The 19,108-nt window shown below is 42.7% G+C and overlaps 2 protein-coding genes across 6 annotated transcripts; one reads left to right on the top strand and one right to left on the bottom strand.

Annotated features, from left to right (window-relative positions):
- The first annotated feature begins 3,382 nt into the window (after nucleotides 1-3,382).
- Nucleotides 3,383-13,077, top strand: LOC125513294 (mitochondrial proton/calcium exchanger protein-like). Its single transcript, XM_048678373.1, has 15 exons — nucleotides 3,383-3,556; nucleotides 4,921-5,582; nucleotides 5,690-6,002; nucleotides 6,332-6,478; nucleotides 6,590-6,678; nucleotides 6,754-6,846; nucleotides 7,465-7,591; nucleotides 8,322-8,386; nucleotides 8,468-8,639; nucleotides 9,694-9,912; nucleotides 9,992-10,039; nucleotides 10,151-10,294; nucleotides 11,698-11,780; nucleotides 12,451-12,566; nucleotides 12,644-13,077. Exons 2-15 carry the CDS (start codon nucleotides 4,981-4,983, stop codon nucleotides 12,730-12,732), a joined length of 2,307 nt encoding a protein of 768 aa, XP_048534330.1. The 5' UTR covers nucleotides 3,383-3,556; nucleotides 4,921-4,980; the 3' UTR covers nucleotides 12,733-13,077.
- A 485-nt stretch (nucleotides 13,078-13,562) lies between these two features.
- On the bottom strand, nucleotides 13,563-18,523 carry LOC125513292 (protein FAR1-RELATED SEQUENCE 6-like). Of its 5 annotated transcripts, XM_048678372.1 has the most exons (9): nucleotides 18,327-18,463; nucleotides 17,308-17,512; nucleotides 16,855-16,952; nucleotides 14,931-16,759; nucleotides 14,776-14,811; nucleotides 14,553-14,666; nucleotides 14,250-14,318; nucleotides 13,988-14,152; nucleotides 13,563-13,891 (listed from the first exon to the last, which is right to left on the bottom strand). In XM_048678372.1, exons 3-8 carry the CDS (start codon nucleotides 16,928-16,930, stop codon nucleotides 14,024-14,026), a joined length of 2,253 nt encoding a protein of 750 aa, XP_048534329.1. In that variant the 5' UTR covers nucleotides 16,931-16,952; nucleotides 17,308-17,512; nucleotides 18,327-18,463; the 3' UTR covers nucleotides 13,563-13,891; nucleotides 13,988-14,023. The 5 variants fall into 5 exon arrangements, with proteins under 5 accessions (XP_048534329.1, XP_048534328.1, XP_048534326.1 ...); XM_048678371.1 differs by lacking the exon at nucleotides 17,308-17,512 and having other exon boundaries at nucleotides 18,327-18,483; XM_048678369.1 differs by having other exon boundaries at nucleotides 14,931-16,952.
- Between the last annotated feature and the right edge of the window lie 585 nt (nucleotides 18,524-19,108).

The following is a 19,108-nucleotide window of genomic DNA, read 5'->3' as shown; positions in this document are numbered from 1 at the left end:
CCCCCCAAGGCCCAAACCGAATTGGTTTAGGGCAAGGGGGTCGGCCCCCTCTTTCCTTCTCCTCCTCTCCCTTTCCTTCCCCCTCTCCTACTCCTATTAGGAAAAGGAGGAGTCCTACTCCTAGTGGGAGTAGGACTCCCTCCCTTGGCGCGCCCTCCTTGGCCGGCCGCCTCTCCCCCTTGCTCCTTTATATACGGGGACAGGGGGCACCTCTAGACACAACAATTGATCATTGATCTCTTAGCCGAGTGTGGTGCCCCCTCCACCATAATCCACCTCGGTCATATCGTAGAGGTGCTTAGGTAAAGCCCTGCGTCGGTAGCATCATCGTCACCGTCACCACGCCGTCGTGCTGACGAAACTCTCCTGTGAAGCTTTGCTGGATCGAAGCTTGTGGGACGTCATCGAGTTGAACGTGTGCAGAACTCGGAGGTGCCGTGCGTTTGGTACTTGGATCGATCGGATCATGAAGACATATGACTACATCAACCGCGTTGTGCTAACGCTTCCGCATTTGGTCTACGAGGGTACGTGGACACACTCTCCCCTCTCGTTGCTATGCATCACCATGATCCCGTGTGTGCGTAGGAATTTTTTTGAAATTACTATGTTCCCCAACATTAGTTGTGGGATGATGCATTACGGAAACGAGTAAAGAGACTTGCCGGTAACGAGATTGAACTAGGTATTGAGATACCGACGATCGAATCTCGGGCAAGTAACATACTGATGACAAAGGGAACCAACGTATATTGTTATGCGGTTTGACCAATAAAGATCTTCGTAGAATATGTAGGAGCCAATATGAACATCCAGGTTCCGCTATTGGTTATTGACCGGAGACGTGTCTCGGTCATGTCTACATAGTTCTCGAACCCGTAGGGTCCGCACGCTTAAAGTTCGGTGACGAGTATTATGAGTTTATGTGTTTTGATGTACCGAAGGTAGTTTGGAGTTCCGGATGAGATCGGGGACATGACAAGGAGTCTCGAAATGGTCGAGACGTAAAGATCGATATATTGGACGACTATATTCGGATATCGGAAAGGTTTCGAGTGATTCGGGTATTTTTCGGAGTACCGAGGAGTTACGAGAATACGAGGAAGAAGTAATGGGCCCCATGGGCCAAGTGGTGAAAGTGAGGAGGCAGGGCGCGCGACCCCCTAGCCCAAACCGAATTGGACTAGGGGGACGGCCCCCCTTTCCCCCTTTTCCTCCCTCTCCTTCCTTCTCCTCTTCCCCCTTCCTTTCCTCCTCCTAGTAGGAGTAGGAAAGGGGAGTCCTACTCCTACTGGGAGGAGGACTCCTCCTCCTGGCGCGCCTTACAGGGGCCGGCTGGCCTCCCCCCTTTCTCCTTTATATACGGGGGCAGGGGGCACCCTAGAACACACAAGTTGATCATTGATCCCTTAGCCGTGTGCGGTGCCCCCTCCACCATAATCCACCTCGATCATATCATAGCGGTGCTTAGGCGAAGCCCTGCGTCGGTAGCAACATCATCACCGTCATCACGCCGTCGTGCTGACGAAACTCTCCCGTGAAGCTCTGCTGGATCAGAGTTCGTGGGACACCATCGAGCTGAACGTGTGCTAAACTCGGAGGTGACGTGCGTTTGGTACTTTGATCGGTCGGATCGTGAAGACGTTCGACTACATCAACCGCGTTCTCATAATGCTTCCGCTTACGGTCTACGAGGGTACGTGGACAATACTCTTCCCTCTCATTGCTATGCATCACCATGATCTTGCGTGTGCGTAGGAAAATTTTGAAATTACTACGTTCCCCAACACTTGCCTCTTTGATCGTTGATGTTTGTGCTAGCCTTCTTAAGGCATCCTTGTTTAACTTATGTCTGTACTCAGATATTGTTGCTTCCGCTGACTCGTTTGTATTCGAGCTTCTGTATTCGAGCCCTCGAGGCCCTTGGCTTGTAATACGAAGCTTGTATTATTTTTTATTTGTGTCTAGAGTTGTGTTGTGATATCTTCCCGTGAGTCCCTGATCTTGATCGTACACATTTGCGTGTATGATTAGTGTACGATCGAATCGGGGGCGTCACATCCAGAGCCGCCACCTGCAGGCGCGGAGAACCACGACTTCGACTTCGTCGAGGATGGTGAGTGGAGACGGAGAGGAGTAGATCGGGGTAGTGCGGAGAGGAGATGGTGTGGACCGCGCCGAAGCTGTGCTTCAATAGCCACATGCAGCGAACGGGCGGGTAACCGACTTCATGCGGCGCACCGGTTGGGGTAGGCTTCTCGGTCGTCATGTCGGCATTGAAGCGGCGCAACCCGCTTGTCCGGTGGCGTCGCTCTGACCGGCATCAATGCCATGGAGTCACGTTTGCAGCGATACTGACCAAGATGAATGGGCGGCAACCGCTTCGCGCGTTTCTTGTGCAGAGAGGTTTTATGGTGGGACTGTAGCGTCGAACATGTACATGGTCGTGGCCTGGACGCCAGCAAAGCTCTCCTGATTTTGCGTCTAGTTTGCGGGATTTTAAACAACCCACACATCCATGGACCGACGGGGTACCGAGTTGGATGCCCTAATCACAATACTAAATTTCACCTTTTAACGTGAGTTATACTGGCGAACCAATCTGTGGTTGGATGGTTAGAGGGACTGTGGTATTCCCAGCCCAGCAGGGTTCAAATCCTGATACTCGCATTTATTTCTTGATTTAATTCAGGATTTACTTATAAGGGTAGGGTATGCGTGTGTGCGTTCATAGGGGTGAATGTATGCGCGTGTATATGAGCGCTTGTGTCTGTACTGATATTAAAAAAAACGTGAGTAATATTTTTTAAAAAAGAATTACACTACCACAATAGGATCAATAAAAGGTTTAATTGGATTTATATTATATAATAAGAGACCTAAATTATGATTTTACACCAATCCCTAGGTTTCAATGCACAACAGTGCCTCGACCTGTTTTAAGGAAAAAAAAACCCGCGGACGAGCACAAAAACATGACAGCGAATATATCCAGAATATGCCACGTGTGACATCCAATCATAAGAAACAACATGTCCTGAATATAGTGGGCAGCATATCTTCAAATCAAACCGATTCCGACTCATGTCACTTTCATGGTAGGTGCACGTGCTACGCAGAGACTGCTTCAAGTTTGCAGCAGCTAATTTGAAACAAAACAGTCCCAAAATTTCCCCTTGTAACATTAATTAAATAAAAAAATGGTTCAACATTTCGAACGGATCGAAAAGGAAAAGTAAAAGTAAAATCCGTACATTTTTCATCAGGTGGCTCCGATCCGACGGCCAGCAGCAACCCAACCAGACGGAACGCAGCGGAAAGTGTTCCCCACACAAGACTCACGGTTTGAGCTGCACGTTGCAACAGCCACATTTCTTTCTTTCTTCGCACGTCTGCCCCCGCCCTCCTCTCCGAGTAAAGTAGCCCCCGCTGCTCCTCTTCTCCTTCCATAGTTCCATTCCCCTTCGCTTTTCCCCCTCGCTCCTCCCCTCCCTCCCCCAAAACCCTAAACCCTACCTCGCCGGGATCGGCCGATCGGCGCCGCGTCCCTCGCCGGGTGAGCTCTCCTCCGCCTCTCTCCAGACGCACCTCTGGTTTTTCTTCTTCTGATTTTTTTTTGCCCGGTCGGTCGGTCGACGCATTGGTCGATTTCGCTTCGCTCGCATCGGCGATTCGGTGGGACGGATCGACAGCCAGTGTTCACGTGCGTTGCTGCGATTTTAGTTTTCGGGTGATTTTGTCTGTGGCGAGTGGCGAGTAGTGGATGTTTCTGGGTAGGTGGCAGCCGGAAGGACCGATTTCGCGGTCCTGTTCGAAACTAAAGAAATTATAATTGTTTTGTCCTCGCCCGTTCCTTATAATATCTTGGTCGATCGTTTGCAAATCGTCCGCCCCTGCTATCTGTCTCTTTTACTTGGGAGGATGGATGAATCGGTACGGACTGAACCTGACGCGATTCACACTTTTCGCGGGGTTTCGATTTTCGACAGTCGAGTGGAATTTGTAACTTATATAATCTCGAACTGCTCCTGACGTCAAACTTGTCGAATTAAATTGTCAGTGCCATATGCTGTTAGCTTTTTTGTGTCGATATCTGGATAGGCAAAATGGTTCAACCGAGGAGATGCTCTGCTATTGATTATAATAATCTATCTGTGATTTTTTTCTTCCCTCTATAACTCTTATTTTGGAAATTAAAAGATGGAGTTATATTCCTTAATGCAAGTGTACAAAGCAGGTTTACTACTGACTAATGATTGCTTCAGATTTTTCTTCGTGAACTGTTACAAGTGCCTGTCGTAGTTAAGACTTAAAGTGAGCAATTTGTAAATCTGAGGTGAAGAACATAGTTGATTCTCATGAAATCTCTTACCAGCAACAGTGAAATTATTACTCATAGTATTTATGCATTGTTGGATTGTCAGCTCTTAATCTTGTGATCAATTGGGAGATACACAACTGTTGACTTATTTGTTGTGCTGGCTATGGATTGTAAGTTCTGCATCTTGTGATCATTTGGGAAATACACAACCACACACTTATTTGTTCCGCTGGCTGTTGATTGGACTATTGCTGAGCTTGCTTGTATAGTTGGATCAGAGTTGATTCTCTTACAGCTTTTGCATGCTCACTTTGATTCTCCATATTAGTTGCTACTCATATAAGTTTCTAAGTATTACTCACTGTACTTATGTGTTCTACTGTTATGTTAGAGGAAATCCTAGAGATTTACGGTCCTTTCATTATACCAGAAAACTACAGTTAGTGCCCTTTGAAAAGAATTGACTAGTGCGTGTGGTATATTGGTACTGCGATTGTTCAGCATTATTCTCACCTCTGTTTTTTGTTGTTGTAATGTGCTGTTACTATCCCCTTGTCAATCTTCATTTTTCTTATGGTTTCTGAATTTGATCACTTCAGGTTTTACTTAGAACGGCATGATCCTTGCCTTCCCATTGGGAGGGTGAGAAGCAACCAAGTATGGCTTCAAGGGCGATCATTAGGAGAAGGAAGCATCTTTTGGATAATGTTAACACACCTATCCTGTCATCCTCCTCTACCTTCCAGCATGGGGCATTTGGTTTCAAGGCTCAGCCAAGAATAGCGCAGCAATTTCTCGAGCAAAGCTTAGGGGACTCAAAATCTGACAAGGAGAAAGAGCCGTATAGTGTGAATTTGACAAAGGGTGGTCTGCTAGGTCTTGGTAATGGGTTTCCGCAGCGACCAGCTCATGTGATTTCTCTTCATGGTTATGGAATTGGAAGAAGTAATGAATTTGCATTGCCTTTTGGAGCTAGAGGTTTGTTGCAGTCAGTCCGCAGAGCATCAACTGCAACTGCTGGGCAACCTAAGTTGGATATCGAAGAAGAACAGAGTGAGGATCAGAAGCAGAATAAAAAGAAAAAGGAGGCATCCCCAGAAGAATGTGACCAGGCTGTGGAAGGCCTAAGCACAGCAAAAGCTAAAGCCAAAGCCAAGCAGGTGCAAGAATCTCTAAAGGCTAGCCGATCAATCGTACAAAAATTCTGGGCAAGGCTTCTGGGTATTGGCCCTGCTCTCCGAGCTATTGCTTCAATGAGTAGGTCTGTATCTTCTTCCTTGAACTCAAACTTATGACTTTTGATACAAGATATTGTTTTCTGCCCCATTTTTCCGGTGTTCTAAACATATGCAACCTCTCTCTGTGTAGAGCTGACTGGGCTGTAAAGCTGAAGCATGGGAAGGATGAATTTATTTCTACACTGCAGCATTACTGGTTAGGAACAAAGCTACTTTGGGCAGATGTTAGGATTTCATCAAGATTGCTGGTGAAGCTTGCTGGTGGAAAGAGCCTGTCAAGGAGAGAGAGGCAACAACTCACCCGTACAACAGCTGATATCTTCAGGCTGGTACCTGTTGCTGTGTTTATCGTTGTTCCGTTCATGGAATTCTTATTGCCGGTGTTTCTCAAGTTGTTTCCAAACATGCTGCCATCCACTTTTCAAGACAGGATGAAAGAAGAGGTTTGTGATGCAACAACAATAATTACTTAGTGCACTAGTATGTTTATACTGTTTAGCTATTACATTTCTCAGCATGCTATTATGCCACCATGTATGTCACAACTTATAATGCATGGGTTACCTACCCTGTGTTAATCAGACGTGCATGTGCGTGCAGTACATCATCATTTTGGTTCCATGGTTTGTTGACCCTGCTGTTCACTATCTCCTGATATGACAGATGTCTGTGTATCAATGTTTGAATTGATCTCGTAGTTACATTTCTATATGAACCACAAACATTGTTAAAAATGGATTGGCTCAAGAATGCAGTTCATGTTCCGATGCAGGAAGCGTTGAAAAGGAAACTGAAAGCAAGGATGGAGTATGCAAAGTTTCTGCAAGATACTGCAAAAGAAATGGCAAAGGAAGTCCAAACATCCCGTAGTGGAGAAACTAAACAGACCGCTGAAGATCTGGACGAATTTTTAAACAAGGTATCAGTTATATATAACATCCTTCTGTGAATAGTTTTATACTGTATAGTGTATACTATAAATTCATTTATATGATATTCTCTTGGATAATGTACTTTAAACTGCAATTAGGTTAGGAAAGGTGAACGTGTATCCAATGATGAAATCTTGAACTTCGCGAAGCTGTTTAATGATGAACTGACTTTGGATAACATGAGCAGGTTACATCTTATTTGAATTTTGAACATCCTTGTAATATCACAGTTATACCAGAGCTGATCAATGTTTTTCTGCAGACCACGCTTGGTAAATATGTGCAAATATATGGGTATTCGGCCTTTTGGTACGGACCATTACTTGAGGTTCATGCTTCGCAAAAAACTGCGCGAGTAAGTATTTGGTTTAAAAACGTGAAATATAGTCTGCTATTGTGTGAAGTAGAGGGATATGCATGGAAATATTAAACTTATAATTGTATCGCAGAGCGCTAATTAGCTTGCATCTAATCATTATCTACTATTGCGCGTAATAACAAAAGTGCCAATCTTCGAGATAAGCCCCGTTGTGGAGACATGAGATTAATACAATGTTTATAGAAAACTAACCAAGTAACCAAACAATTGTCCAAATTATAATATCAAGTGTGTATTGTAATCTCTGTTAATATATGTAAGACAAATACAGAGTAGTTTGCTCGATGTTGAAGCTTTGTAGACGTAAGGAATCATGTCTTATTTGATTTATGTTCAAGACTGTTTGAATATGTTTAATATGTTTTGGGTTTCACCTCTAGCCTACCCCAATTTGTTACTGTTTGAATATGTTTAATATGTGCTGGACTCAAAAAGTACCTGATATTCAAGCATCTATGCTCATTTAATGTATATAACTATTTGTGGAATTGGATTTTCTAGTGATTTTGCGACTATATACTTCAATGCAATTTGGCATTTATCTTTATAAGTTATCTGCTCGTTGTTTTAGTAATAGTACTCTTATCTATGCAGCATTAAGAATGATGATAAGGTGATTCAAGCTGAGGGGGTGGAGTCTCTTTCTGAAGAGGAGCTCCGGCAAGCCTGCCGTGAACGCGGCCACCTAGGCCTGCTGTCAACGGAAGAAATGCGTCAACAGGTTTGTTTGCCCTACTCAGATGATATGCACATAATTTAGAGTTTCATAGTCTCCAATACTTTATACTCAGTTACTTGGTGTACTTGTTTAGTTTTCTACCTCTGTTGCATGTTCATCCTAGCCATCTATTCATTTCTTCCACATTGTATGTCATTCCACCCCTTTGAGATAAATTTATGACACTGCATCCAATATCCTGCATATACTGTAATAACATATCCATAGTTAACTATTTCTGATATGCCTATACATCTCAAATAGGGTTAACTTCGGTCAACAGATACCTTACCTAAGTTCTTATGCCAAGAACTGGAATGATTTGTGATATGAGAGGGAGTTTTCATTTTATGTCCCTGTCATAGAATAGGCCAGTGCATCATCAATTTCCATCGCCTGACCTTTTTTTTGGTCTTCAAAAGATGACTTTGTTTCTTTGTTTGTGCTATCTGTAAGTACCTCTATGCCCTACTCGGCACCATGGTACTTATCCTAGTCCATCGTGGTTTATTTATCAGTTGTCCCTTCTGTATGATCTTGTTTCATAGTTTTTGTTCCCAGAGTTATATTACTTTTGTAGTAACTGTAATGTGAAGTCTGATGCTGTTGTAAGCTACATCCATCATTCTGTCTCCACTTAGAGATAAACACAGTTAAAGTTAGATTGTATTGCTTCTAACAACCATAACTTCTTGTGTTAATGTAATTCATTGCAACTTCATTTTCTGTCCAGCTACGAGACTGGTTGGACCTCTCACTCAACCATGCTATGCCATCGTCCCTTCTCATACTTTCAAGGTAAATTCTTTTGATATATTTCTCAGTGACTACAAAAGTACTGTTTGGGCGCACTCTTACTCATCTTTCTAATGTTGTCAGAGCTTTTATCGTATCTGGGAGAATGAAACCTGAGGAGGCTGTTGTAGCAACATTGTCTTCTCTACCAGATGAAGTTGTGGATACAGTTGGTACAGTATTGCCATCTGAAGATTCAGTTTCTGAGAGAAGGAAAAAACTGGAATTCCTTGAGATGCAGGAAGAACTTATCAAGGTGATGTATATGTCTTCTCCTTATAGAAGTATTACAAATATTAAAAATGGACTATTTTTACATCATCTGCAAATGCAACCATGATATCGTAGATATGAAGTTCACATTTGTCGTACTTCTGGTAAGCTAATAGTGAGTGGGTCTTCTCCTTATAGAAGTATTACAAATATTAAAAATGGACTATTTTTACATCATCTGCAAATGCAACCATGATATCATAGATATGAAGTTCACATTGGTCGAACTTCTGGTAAGCTAATAGTGAGTGGGGCATGTAGTCACTCTTCTTTTACTAATTTATTGTCTTGGCTCAAAAGTCATTCATATTATGGACTTCTTTTGGCTGACACCCCATGTAACATACGCTACTATTACATATCCTGTCATGCGCTTGTTCTGTCATGATTGAAGCTTGATAATCCTTCCTGTTCATGCCCTCATGATCTCATGCATTGGATGGATTGGGAAGCTGTTCATGGTTTATGCTATGAATGATTTTTTTTCTTGAACTCTTGGTATGCCTGCATTTGTGAATTAAGGCAATTCTCTGTAGTCTCAACTGTAAAGCTATCATCTCATCTCGTCTGAGCCACGTCAATGTTCACACTGGACGGGAAAAAGTGTATTAGTTTATCATCTTTTGTATGCTTTAGGGCCATCCATAATAAAATTTGTTTCATGGGATCTGTTAGCCCAGTTTTAGACTTTTAGTTCATAAATACCCGGTAAGTAGGTATTGGGATTTATGATCGTCTGGACCCGATTATTTGTTTTTTCCAACATAATGCTGCGAACATTGTGCTGATATGCTGCTAGTATCAAACTGTCACCCAATTATTCATTTCCAGCACAATGCTGCTTTACTGCTAACACTTAACTGTTGCCTGTTTATTTTATCTTTAGCATACTGCTGCTAATACTGAACTGTAACCCAGTTATTTTATTTTCAGCGTATAATGCTGCTTATACCGAACTGTAGACCATTTATTTTATTTTCAGCGTTATGCTGCTTATACGAACTGTTGTTAACACTTTTGCATACAAAAATATTCAGGAGGAAGAGAAGAAGAAAGAGAAAGAAGAAAAGGCAAAACAAAAGAAGGAAGAGAAGGCAAAGCTCAAAGAACCAGAGGCTGATGAACAAGATTTAGCTTTAAATGAAATGACCGAGCCTACTGCTAGGGAAGAAGAAGAACTGAGAGAAGGAAAACAGCGTGACAAGGAACAACTCTGTAATATCAGTCGAGCCTTGGCTGTGCTAGCATCTGCATCGGTATGATCCTAGTCTATCTGTATTTTATATTAGCACATTAACTACTGATGGTAATAGTCCATGATTACTTATATTGCAGTCTGTTAGCAAGGAGCGTCAAGAGTTCCTGAGCCTTGTCAACCAGGAGGTACAGTGTGGACATGTGAAATGGAACAATTGTCCATACGTCATTCTTCTGTTATGTTGCATATGCATGTACTGTGGAGGTCTAAAAGGACTTTATTGTTGTCGAATGCAGATAGGACTGTATAACTCCATGATTGAAAAAGAAGGCACAGATGGTGAAGAAGCTAAGAGGGCATATATGGCTGCTAGAGAGGAGGCAGACGACGCTGATGAGGTCGCTGCAGAAGAAAAGGTCTCGTCAGCGTTGATTGAGAAGGTAAGGAATCCTTCTATGCATGGAAAGCCATATCTCATCAGTCACATAACTTGAAGACATAAATGCCAGATAATAAGAACATCGATGTATTGAGATGAGAATTGACTGTATGGTTGCATCTTAAATAGTTTTCTCAACATAAGAAAGCTAGTTGGTGATATAAACGAAACAAATGGACTTGTCTGTAGTGCCAGATAGCCAAACTCGCTGCTTCGATAGGCAAGTTTCCCTTGCCATTTGAAATCTAAAAAGTAAGTACATATACATCGATTCATGTATACGACTTTATGATGTGATTTTCAGTTAAGAGCTTGTAGACGGGTGAGTTAATCTGTCCACAAGTGTGTCATTTGTCACATCTGAACTGAACTGAACAGTTAAAAACCTATCCCCCCATTTTCTGATGAGACTTAGTGGTACGGTAACTAGTGCCATTGATTTTTTCAAACGCCAGTAGGCAAATACAACATAAGAAATGTTCAGATCTGAGTCAATGTCGCCAAAAACCAATCGTCATATCCTAAATGAGTCAGCTTTGATATAACTTGTAAACTTCATATCTTTCTTTGTATGTATGGTTGCATTTCACCCTTCATGTGAATATAGTTCGCCAAAAACTGTATCCTGGATTAGTCAGCTTTGGTAGGATTTATAGCTACTTGATTTGCATTCTCACCTCTGCATGTTAGCTTATTTGGGAATAAATTACCAAGCTGTCATAAACAGGGTTATACTATACCAGCTGGCTATCTGCTAGTCAAATGTCAAACGTACGTATAAGGTGCCGGCACTCACATTTGAAATTCTAGTTTTATCTTTAGTTTATTTATTTATTTTGATTAAATGGTGGCTCCTTATGAATTTGTTTCTTGATTGATTTCTGTATCTACTTTTGTTATTTCCAAATAAAGTCTGTTGTTAAGTCGGAGAAGTTTCTCTGGAGGAACTGCCAGTCTGTCACTGGTGTTTATGTTACGTTGGATATCTATATTCGAGATAGAGTTGGGGTAGCACCAATTGAAGAGAAGCTTGTCCAACATCGTCTGAGATGGTTTGGGCATATTCAGCGCAGGCCTCCAGAAGCTCCGGTGCATAGTGGACGGCTAAAGCGTGCGGAGAATGTCAAGAGAGGGCGGGGTAGACCGAATTTGACATAGGAGGAGTCCGTTAAGAGAGACCTGAAGGATTGGAGTATCACCAAAGAGCTAGCTATGGACAGGGGTGCGTGGAAGCTTGCTATCCATGTGCCAGAGCCATGAGTTGGTTGCGAGATCTTATGGGTTTCACCTCTAGCCTAACCCAACTTGTTTGGGACTAAAGGCTTTGTTGTTGTTGTTGTTGTTGTTGTTGTTGGATATCTATAATCTGTGTATTAGTTATTGACATATTTTTGCTGTGTTTAGGTTGATGCTATGCTTCAGGGATTGGAAAAGGAGATAGATGATGTAGATGCACAAATCGGAAACCGCTGGCAACTGCTTGATAGGTATGCCACTTTTTTTTTGCGAGAAATAGGTATGTCACTTGTATGTGAATGAAGCTGATTTTATATTGCATGCTAGTCAACTACTCCTGCTTGATAGGTATGTCATTTGACCATAAGTAGTAGTACATTGTGCTTATGGTCAATATCACTTTGTATTTGAAACTAAACTGGGGCTTGTCGAGTAGGGAGGATTTATAAATGTACTGCAAGTTCCATGTCCAGACAAGTTTTCAGTGGTAGCCTCGTTGTCCAACACCGTTCATTATTCTCTGCTTGTTCATTTATATACTGCCAAGTCTGCCACCCATATAGATACATAAAACATGTACTCCATCTGTCTGATACTTGGACAGGGATTTGCCATTTTCCATGAATTGCTGATGCAATGAATACCCATTTATTCTTTATATATCATGATTTGAACAGAAAAGCTGACCAACAGCTGTAGGGCAAAGTAGCATAATTGTGCACCATAATGTATATGGAGTCAATGAGGTCAGAGAAGAGGTTATAGCATGAGTACGGCTGATCCGTATGGCTCAGTATCACTTGTATATCAGAAAACTCATTCTGGATCAAGTTGCTGATGTTTATCATGGACCAAGACGTTGGGTTGCACTTGGAGCATGCTACATCAACATACTGATTCCATTTGCACCTCAATTTGCAGGGATCATGATGGCAAGGTCACTCCTGAGGAGGTAGCGGCGGCTGCGGCTTATCTCAAGGATACCATTGGGAAGGAAGGTGTCCAAGAGTTCATCAGCAACCTTTCTAAAGACAAAGGTCCTTGCACTCACATGACTTTCCCGTTGTGTTGATGATAGTATTACATTGTTTGCTGACAACTTTTTATGCCACAGAAGGAAAGATCCTTGTGGAAGACATCGTGAAGCTGGCTTCTCAAACTGACGAGAACAATGAAGACCAAGAAGAAGAATCACGGCAGTAGTTGCGAACACACTTGAAAACTTATTTTCCGTGTTGAGATGGACAGCCTATTATTTCAGATCAGGAGTAACCCTTCGAGTATCAGAGCTACGTCATGGCAGTGCCGTGTGTAGATCAAAAGGCAGGATAACCATTTTTTTGTGCCTCTCCGGGCTGACTTGGATGTAACGATGAGTGGCTGGCAAGGCAAACTTGCTGTAGAGATGATGGGATGCATATAGGTAGGTTCAGTGCTGTGGATTCGGCTGGTAAATGGCAATTGTGATTTCGACAGGTTGCTACGGAAGTGGAAATACAGATCGTTTGAACTTGGATGCATGCTACGTTCCATCCTTGGCTTCGGTTACGTTCGGTTTGTGCTTTGGCTTACATGCGGTTTGTTCTTTCACAGTTAAAATTTTAGTTTGATTCAATAACTATGTAGCCTGCTGGGGTGATCATACACAGTAGCTCATGTGCTTCGAGAAACCTTGGCAAATTTCCCACCACGGTTGTTAGGAAAGTTCTGCAAAACTACCCCACCATGAATGCTCATTACTCAAGACAAAAAACAAAAACAAAATAACCGTAGTGAATTTGTGTAAAGAACGAGGAAAATCAGTGATGCAAAAGTATTCGAAATCATAGAAGCCGCCGTACCACGTAGGACTTCCACAGAATTAGGACTACCATGACACACCCGACATTCTAGGACCCTTTTTTTCCCCTATAAAGTGGAATAAAGAGATGTAAAAAGAAGATCTGCATGTTGTTCTACTAACAGATTGCTTTAGCATATACAATATTGTACAACTACTTGACGATTCAAAGCAACATGATGCACCGGGATCATGACAGGATAGGGCTCATTCAGCAAAATCATTTACATGATCGGTTAAGAAAAATCATTTACATGCCCTCAACAAGAGCCACAGCCACACTCGGCGCAGGAGATTAGATGTTGCTAATGTTGCTGGAATCGACATCAATCAAAAGATAACTGTCTTCTACACATGGCAGGACTGAAGCAGCATGACCCAAATGAAGATGGCATCGGGCCGCACAAATGCTTGAGGGTCACCGCCTGCGATCGTCGAGGTGCGCGCTTCTCACTGCCAGCATGCCTACACAAGATTCCTCTTGGCATCAGGACTCCTCTTTCTCTGCATATTTACCAACTCCTGGGATGTCCCAAAACGCGACCATCAGGCCATTACTGTCAACACCTCAACAAATAATGGCGCAAAGCGAAACAGGAGTCCCAATGAGGAAAAAACCTGTTGTGAATTCTGATTTAAATGGGAAGAGTGCCCTTAGCCAGCTGCAGGTCCTGAGGTTCCATTTGACTGATGAGATGTCTCTGTTGGCTTCTGGGCACGGGGTCGCTTCCTTTTACCGTTTGCTAATGTGTCTTGCGCGGCTCCGTTTGGCTGCTGAGGTATCTACATGCATCCATAACATTGTATACCACACATGAATGGTCCGGCCAAAGTGGGAGAAGAATGCATGAACTTGCTGCTAATACACGTAAACACAAACCTGGAACATCTGCTGGTACATCACTGGCATCAAAACACCATTTCCAAATGCCTGAGGGTCAACGCCACTCTGAAATTTCATATAAGCAAGAGTTAACTTGACGGCACGTGTTTCCAGAAATGATGCACTCAGGAACCATGCATCATGGAGATGGGCAAGTTCCAGAGTAGTATGGGCTATGGAGCCTCTAATGTTGGTGTAAAAAAGGCCATCAGAATATGCTGGAAATCTTTTCTGGTGCTATTGGTACTTGTACAATGTGACATTTTAGCTGATAATAAAGTCACCCATGTTTTGACGTACCGGAACCATGTAAACAATACTTGGGCGCATTGCAGCTTGATTGCCCATGAATTGCTGGACGTTAGCTGGCACACCAATGTAACCAGCAGGAACTACAGCCTTTTCTGCTACTCCCTGCAGTTAAAAGTAAAAAACATTAGGCAGTCAATATACCCACTATGCTATATGTTTCAACTGATGAAGTGGTATTGCACCAAAAGTCCTGATGCTTATTCCAATCTACCTTCTGGATTTGTGATGCTTGCGCTGATGCAGAAGCCTGCGTTTTGCAAAATAAGAATGGTTTCAGATGGTAGCAGTTCAAGTAAACAATTTCCATAAACAATCAAAAGCAAGAATGTATATTGCCAAGAGATTAATTACAGGTTGAACCAGTACCTCTGGTCCTTTGGGCCCACCATTCCCATTGTCAGTAACGACATTCACCAAATTTTGACCAGTCACTGTATTTGGTTTTACTTTAGGAATGCGAGACTTGATCCTTGGCTGTGTATCATCATGTGTATTGCTATTTAATAAGAACTTCTCAACCTCTCTCACCAGCCTCAAAGCAAGGCGATACTTATCTGACAGGACTGCAGAGTCAACAAGCTGCAGGCATCTCATCGACAAATAGTCATATCTATCCACACGATTGTCGGGAACAACATCACTTGAAAGTCGTCCCATCACATGTAACTGTCTAAAATCCTTTTTCCACCTATCAAGAACATACTGTGAAGGAACTTCACGAACCTGTTGAAACTTGAGCACGGAGAGACTATGCCTACATAATATGCCGCTAAATTGGAAACCTCCACATATACAAGTTATATCCTTTTCCTCTGTGTTATAAGTAACTGCAAAAATCTTGCTCATAGTCCTTTTACCATCTTCAAGGAAAATACATTCCTTGACATTAAATGTGGAGATGGGCCCATCACCATTCATCAAAGATACATGGCAGTACATAATGGCTTCAATCTCATCTTGCAACTTCTTGAACATGTTATGGGTGTATACCTTTGAGAGCTGTTCTTCCATATAGAATTTTGAAACAGGTGGACGTTGCTTATGAAATGTCTCAAAATCTGCTTGGGCTTCTTTCTCGTATTTGCTCTGCAAAATCATCTCATACTTACCAAGAAATTGCTTCAAAGAGGTTTTCAAATCAACATACCCTTCAAAGAAAGGAGTGATAGTTTCACTTCTTTGTGTAGCAGACATTCCTGCCCAAAAAGCATCTTTAAGAAAGATAGGAACCCATGAAAATCTGCACTCATAAAGTGATCTTAACCAGTCATGACCCTGAAGCCCATTGTATGTGATCAAAGTACTCCATTCACCTTCAAACTCATCTACTGTTAAAGAATCATATGCAGCCTTTTGCAATGCCTTGCTGATAGCTTTGTACTCTGATAGCCCACTTAATTGCTCTGCCGCCTTCTTCATTATCTGATGCAAGCATATTCTATGGCGAACTCCAGGAACAACCTCAGCAACTGCACTCTGGATGCCCCTGCATTGGTCAGTGATGATAGCCTTTGGAAGGTTGCCAGACATGCATGCTACCCACGCCTTAAACAGCCACGTATAGGTTTCTGCTGTTTCATCAGAGAGCAGGCCACAACCCAACAAGACAGATTGGCCATGATGATTCACCCCAAGAAAAGTCACAAGAGGCATATCATGTTTACTAACCACATAGGAAGTGTCAAGGGTGATAGCGTCATTATAATACTCATACATGGCTCTTGACCATGCATCCGCCCAAAAAACATTCCTGACACAGCCTTCATCATCCAAGTCGATAACATTGAAAAAGTTTGCATTTTTGGCCTGCATTCGGGTAAAGAAAAGTCGAAGTGCTTCTGAATCTCCAGGTTGGAGCTTCAAACGGCCCCTCTCAACAAAACTATGGTTCTTGCTCTCTCCAAACAGAAGTTCCTCGAGTGCACCCAACTTATCAACAGGCATCTTGCTTGGCTCTTCAACTGGCATAGCTCCAGGTCCACCCATACGCAGCCGCCTCTTCGCAGGGCCAGAAAGCTGCTTATAAGAGTTCAAGAACCTTGCCATTGCTGGGCTCACAGGATGATTGTGATCAAGGTTTGCCAACTCTACATGCAACAATTTGTCTCCCCATAACTTCACACGGATCCTTGCTGGGCAATTGGTGGTTGATGAGGCCCGCTTCCTGAACTTAGGCTCATAACGTGGACGCCCTCCTTTACAGCACATCAGCTCGAGATATAAGCAGGTGCCTTCTTGTGAGAACGAGGACCTCCTAACCGAGACACCAAAACCAACACGACGGGCATACCTACGGTAGAATCGGTTGACCTCCATGTGGTTATTGAACACCATGCCAACTTCTGGAATGCCAATGTCCTGTCCATCAGATTCCTCTAAATATGGATCCTGAATAAGAAAACTACCATCAGAACATGTACAACACAAGTGCTTAGCAGGATAAACCAGATTTTTCTAGACACATAGGATAGCATATTGGTGCTTATTTGAAAGGATGTGTGCTTGATTATGTACCAAGAGGTTCTTATGAATTTAATTAGTACTTCTACCGTTCCAAAATCAGAGGGAGTACTTATACTAATTAATAGCATAAAATAAACCATTCAAGCACCTAGAAAGCTGAGCTTAAATATTCTAGAGTAGATGAAAGAGTGTTGCTATACATACGATGTTTTCCATCTGATTTTTATAAGATGCGGCAGATCCGACCATCGATGCACGGGGCAAGGTACAGCAGACTCACTGGATTGACCATCATAGCAAGGTCGGACACCAAGTATTGGACGTGCAGTAGTTCCGTAGATGAATTACATGCTCCAGGTGCTTAATGATGTGGCTATATTCTCTCTCTTCACGCGGTCATTAATAAGCACCTTGCATGTACATGCCCTCAGGAAACCGTTTCAACCGCAAAATTATCTTCTACAGCATCAAAGTGGCATCGGTAACTACAAATACATTCTAAATTTAGGATTTCAGGATAGCATGACACTAGCACTTTGTTTGTCATATCGTAAAATACTCTAGCAATCATCCAAGTACAGTCATCCTAATATTAGTACTCCCTCCATCCCTTTTATAGGTGTTAATTTCTCCTTAGGTGTTAGCTTTGCCTCAGATTTGTCTGGAATTGTTAGGCACAATTTGCCTTATGAGGACCTCTTCCAAATTTGCCCCACTGAAACGCTTCATGGACGCTACAGATTAATGTCCCTTTTTTATGCCAGATGACCTAGCTTTATTTATTCGGTCCACCTAATTGATGGAATTGCAGAACAGTTGACGTGATAATTATTGCCGATAAAAAGGGACTGGGAGAGTAGCTCTGAAGCAAAATTCCAGCTTACTGGAAGAGGGAAATGGTTTCCCAAAACGGAACTCCCAGCCCTCAAGAATGAACAGAATTATGGGTGGAATGTATCGCCCTCTCAAGAAAACTAAAATGCCACGCTGATCCACAAAAATAAAGTCTAATACAAGTCATTGCCAACAGAATAACAAATGATGCTATGAGCTCCAAACTCGACATCCAACTTCTTTGCAGGCGTCTGAACCACCGCAAACTCGGCATCCGTACTCATGTAAAAACCCTAAAACCCCATGAAATCCTAAGCTTTCTTCTCCAGGTGACACCTAAACCCTCAGAAATCACGTAGTAATCCTGGACCCTCTCTCCCGCACTTCCGCACATCAAATTCTCAGGATCACAAGCCGCTAAAAGATATAGAGGAACAGGAAGAGATGGGGTCGATCGGGGAGTACCAGTGCGTTGAGGTCGCGGCGCCGGGGGCGGCGAGGATTCTTGGGCGGGGGGACCGCCCCCTCCGTCTCCATCGTCTGAGAGCCCACCGCCGGCGAGGTCGGCTAGGGTTTGGGAGCGGGTGGGGAAGATGACGGGTGTAAATTTTGGTGACAAATGAATTAGACACGCACCTGAAGAAGGGCCCCGGTGGGCATTGGGTTATGCCTCCGGTTCGGTCGGTTCGGTTTCTCCGTTATTAACCAGCCGAAATAACAACCGGTTCGGGACGAAGCCGCGAGCGACGGCGACCGGAAGAGATGCCAATCCCCGTATCTTCGACTTCGAGTGAGAAAAACCACAAGAGTTATGAAGTTTATAATTCCGGGCTCACATGGGTGAACAGTAAAGTCTTAAAAAATAGTGAAGAATATAAAAATTCCTTTTTTTGCGAGGAAGAATATAAAAATTCCTTTTTTTGCAAGGAAGAAAATAAAAATTCTTAATTTTTTGTGATAAACATTGAGGAATGTTTCGTCTGCATGCAAATTTTCATGATGGAATGACATTCGTTGAGGTTAGACAAAAAGGCCGATGCTCTAAAAAGGCTATTTTTAGAAGCATTTTGGAATATCAATTTTGTATTTTTTGTTGACCTCCACAAATGTTGTTTCATCATGAAATTTTGCATTAAGATGAAACACTCATAAATGTTTCTTGTAATTTTTTTTGAATATTTTGATTTTTCTTCAATTTACTTTCAATGGTGTCGTGGAAAATGCGCACGGAGAGCGGTTGCCGTCGT

The sequence above is a fragment of the Triticum urartu genome, chromosome 6 (genome assembly GCF_003073215.2).
Source record: "Triticum urartu cultivar G1812 chromosome 6, Tu2.1, whole genome shotgun sequence".
Lineage (NCBI taxonomy): Eukaryota > Viridiplantae > Streptophyta > Magnoliopsida > Poales > Poaceae > Triticum > Triticum urartu.
This window is presented reverse-complemented; position numbering and strand designations above follow the sequence as displayed.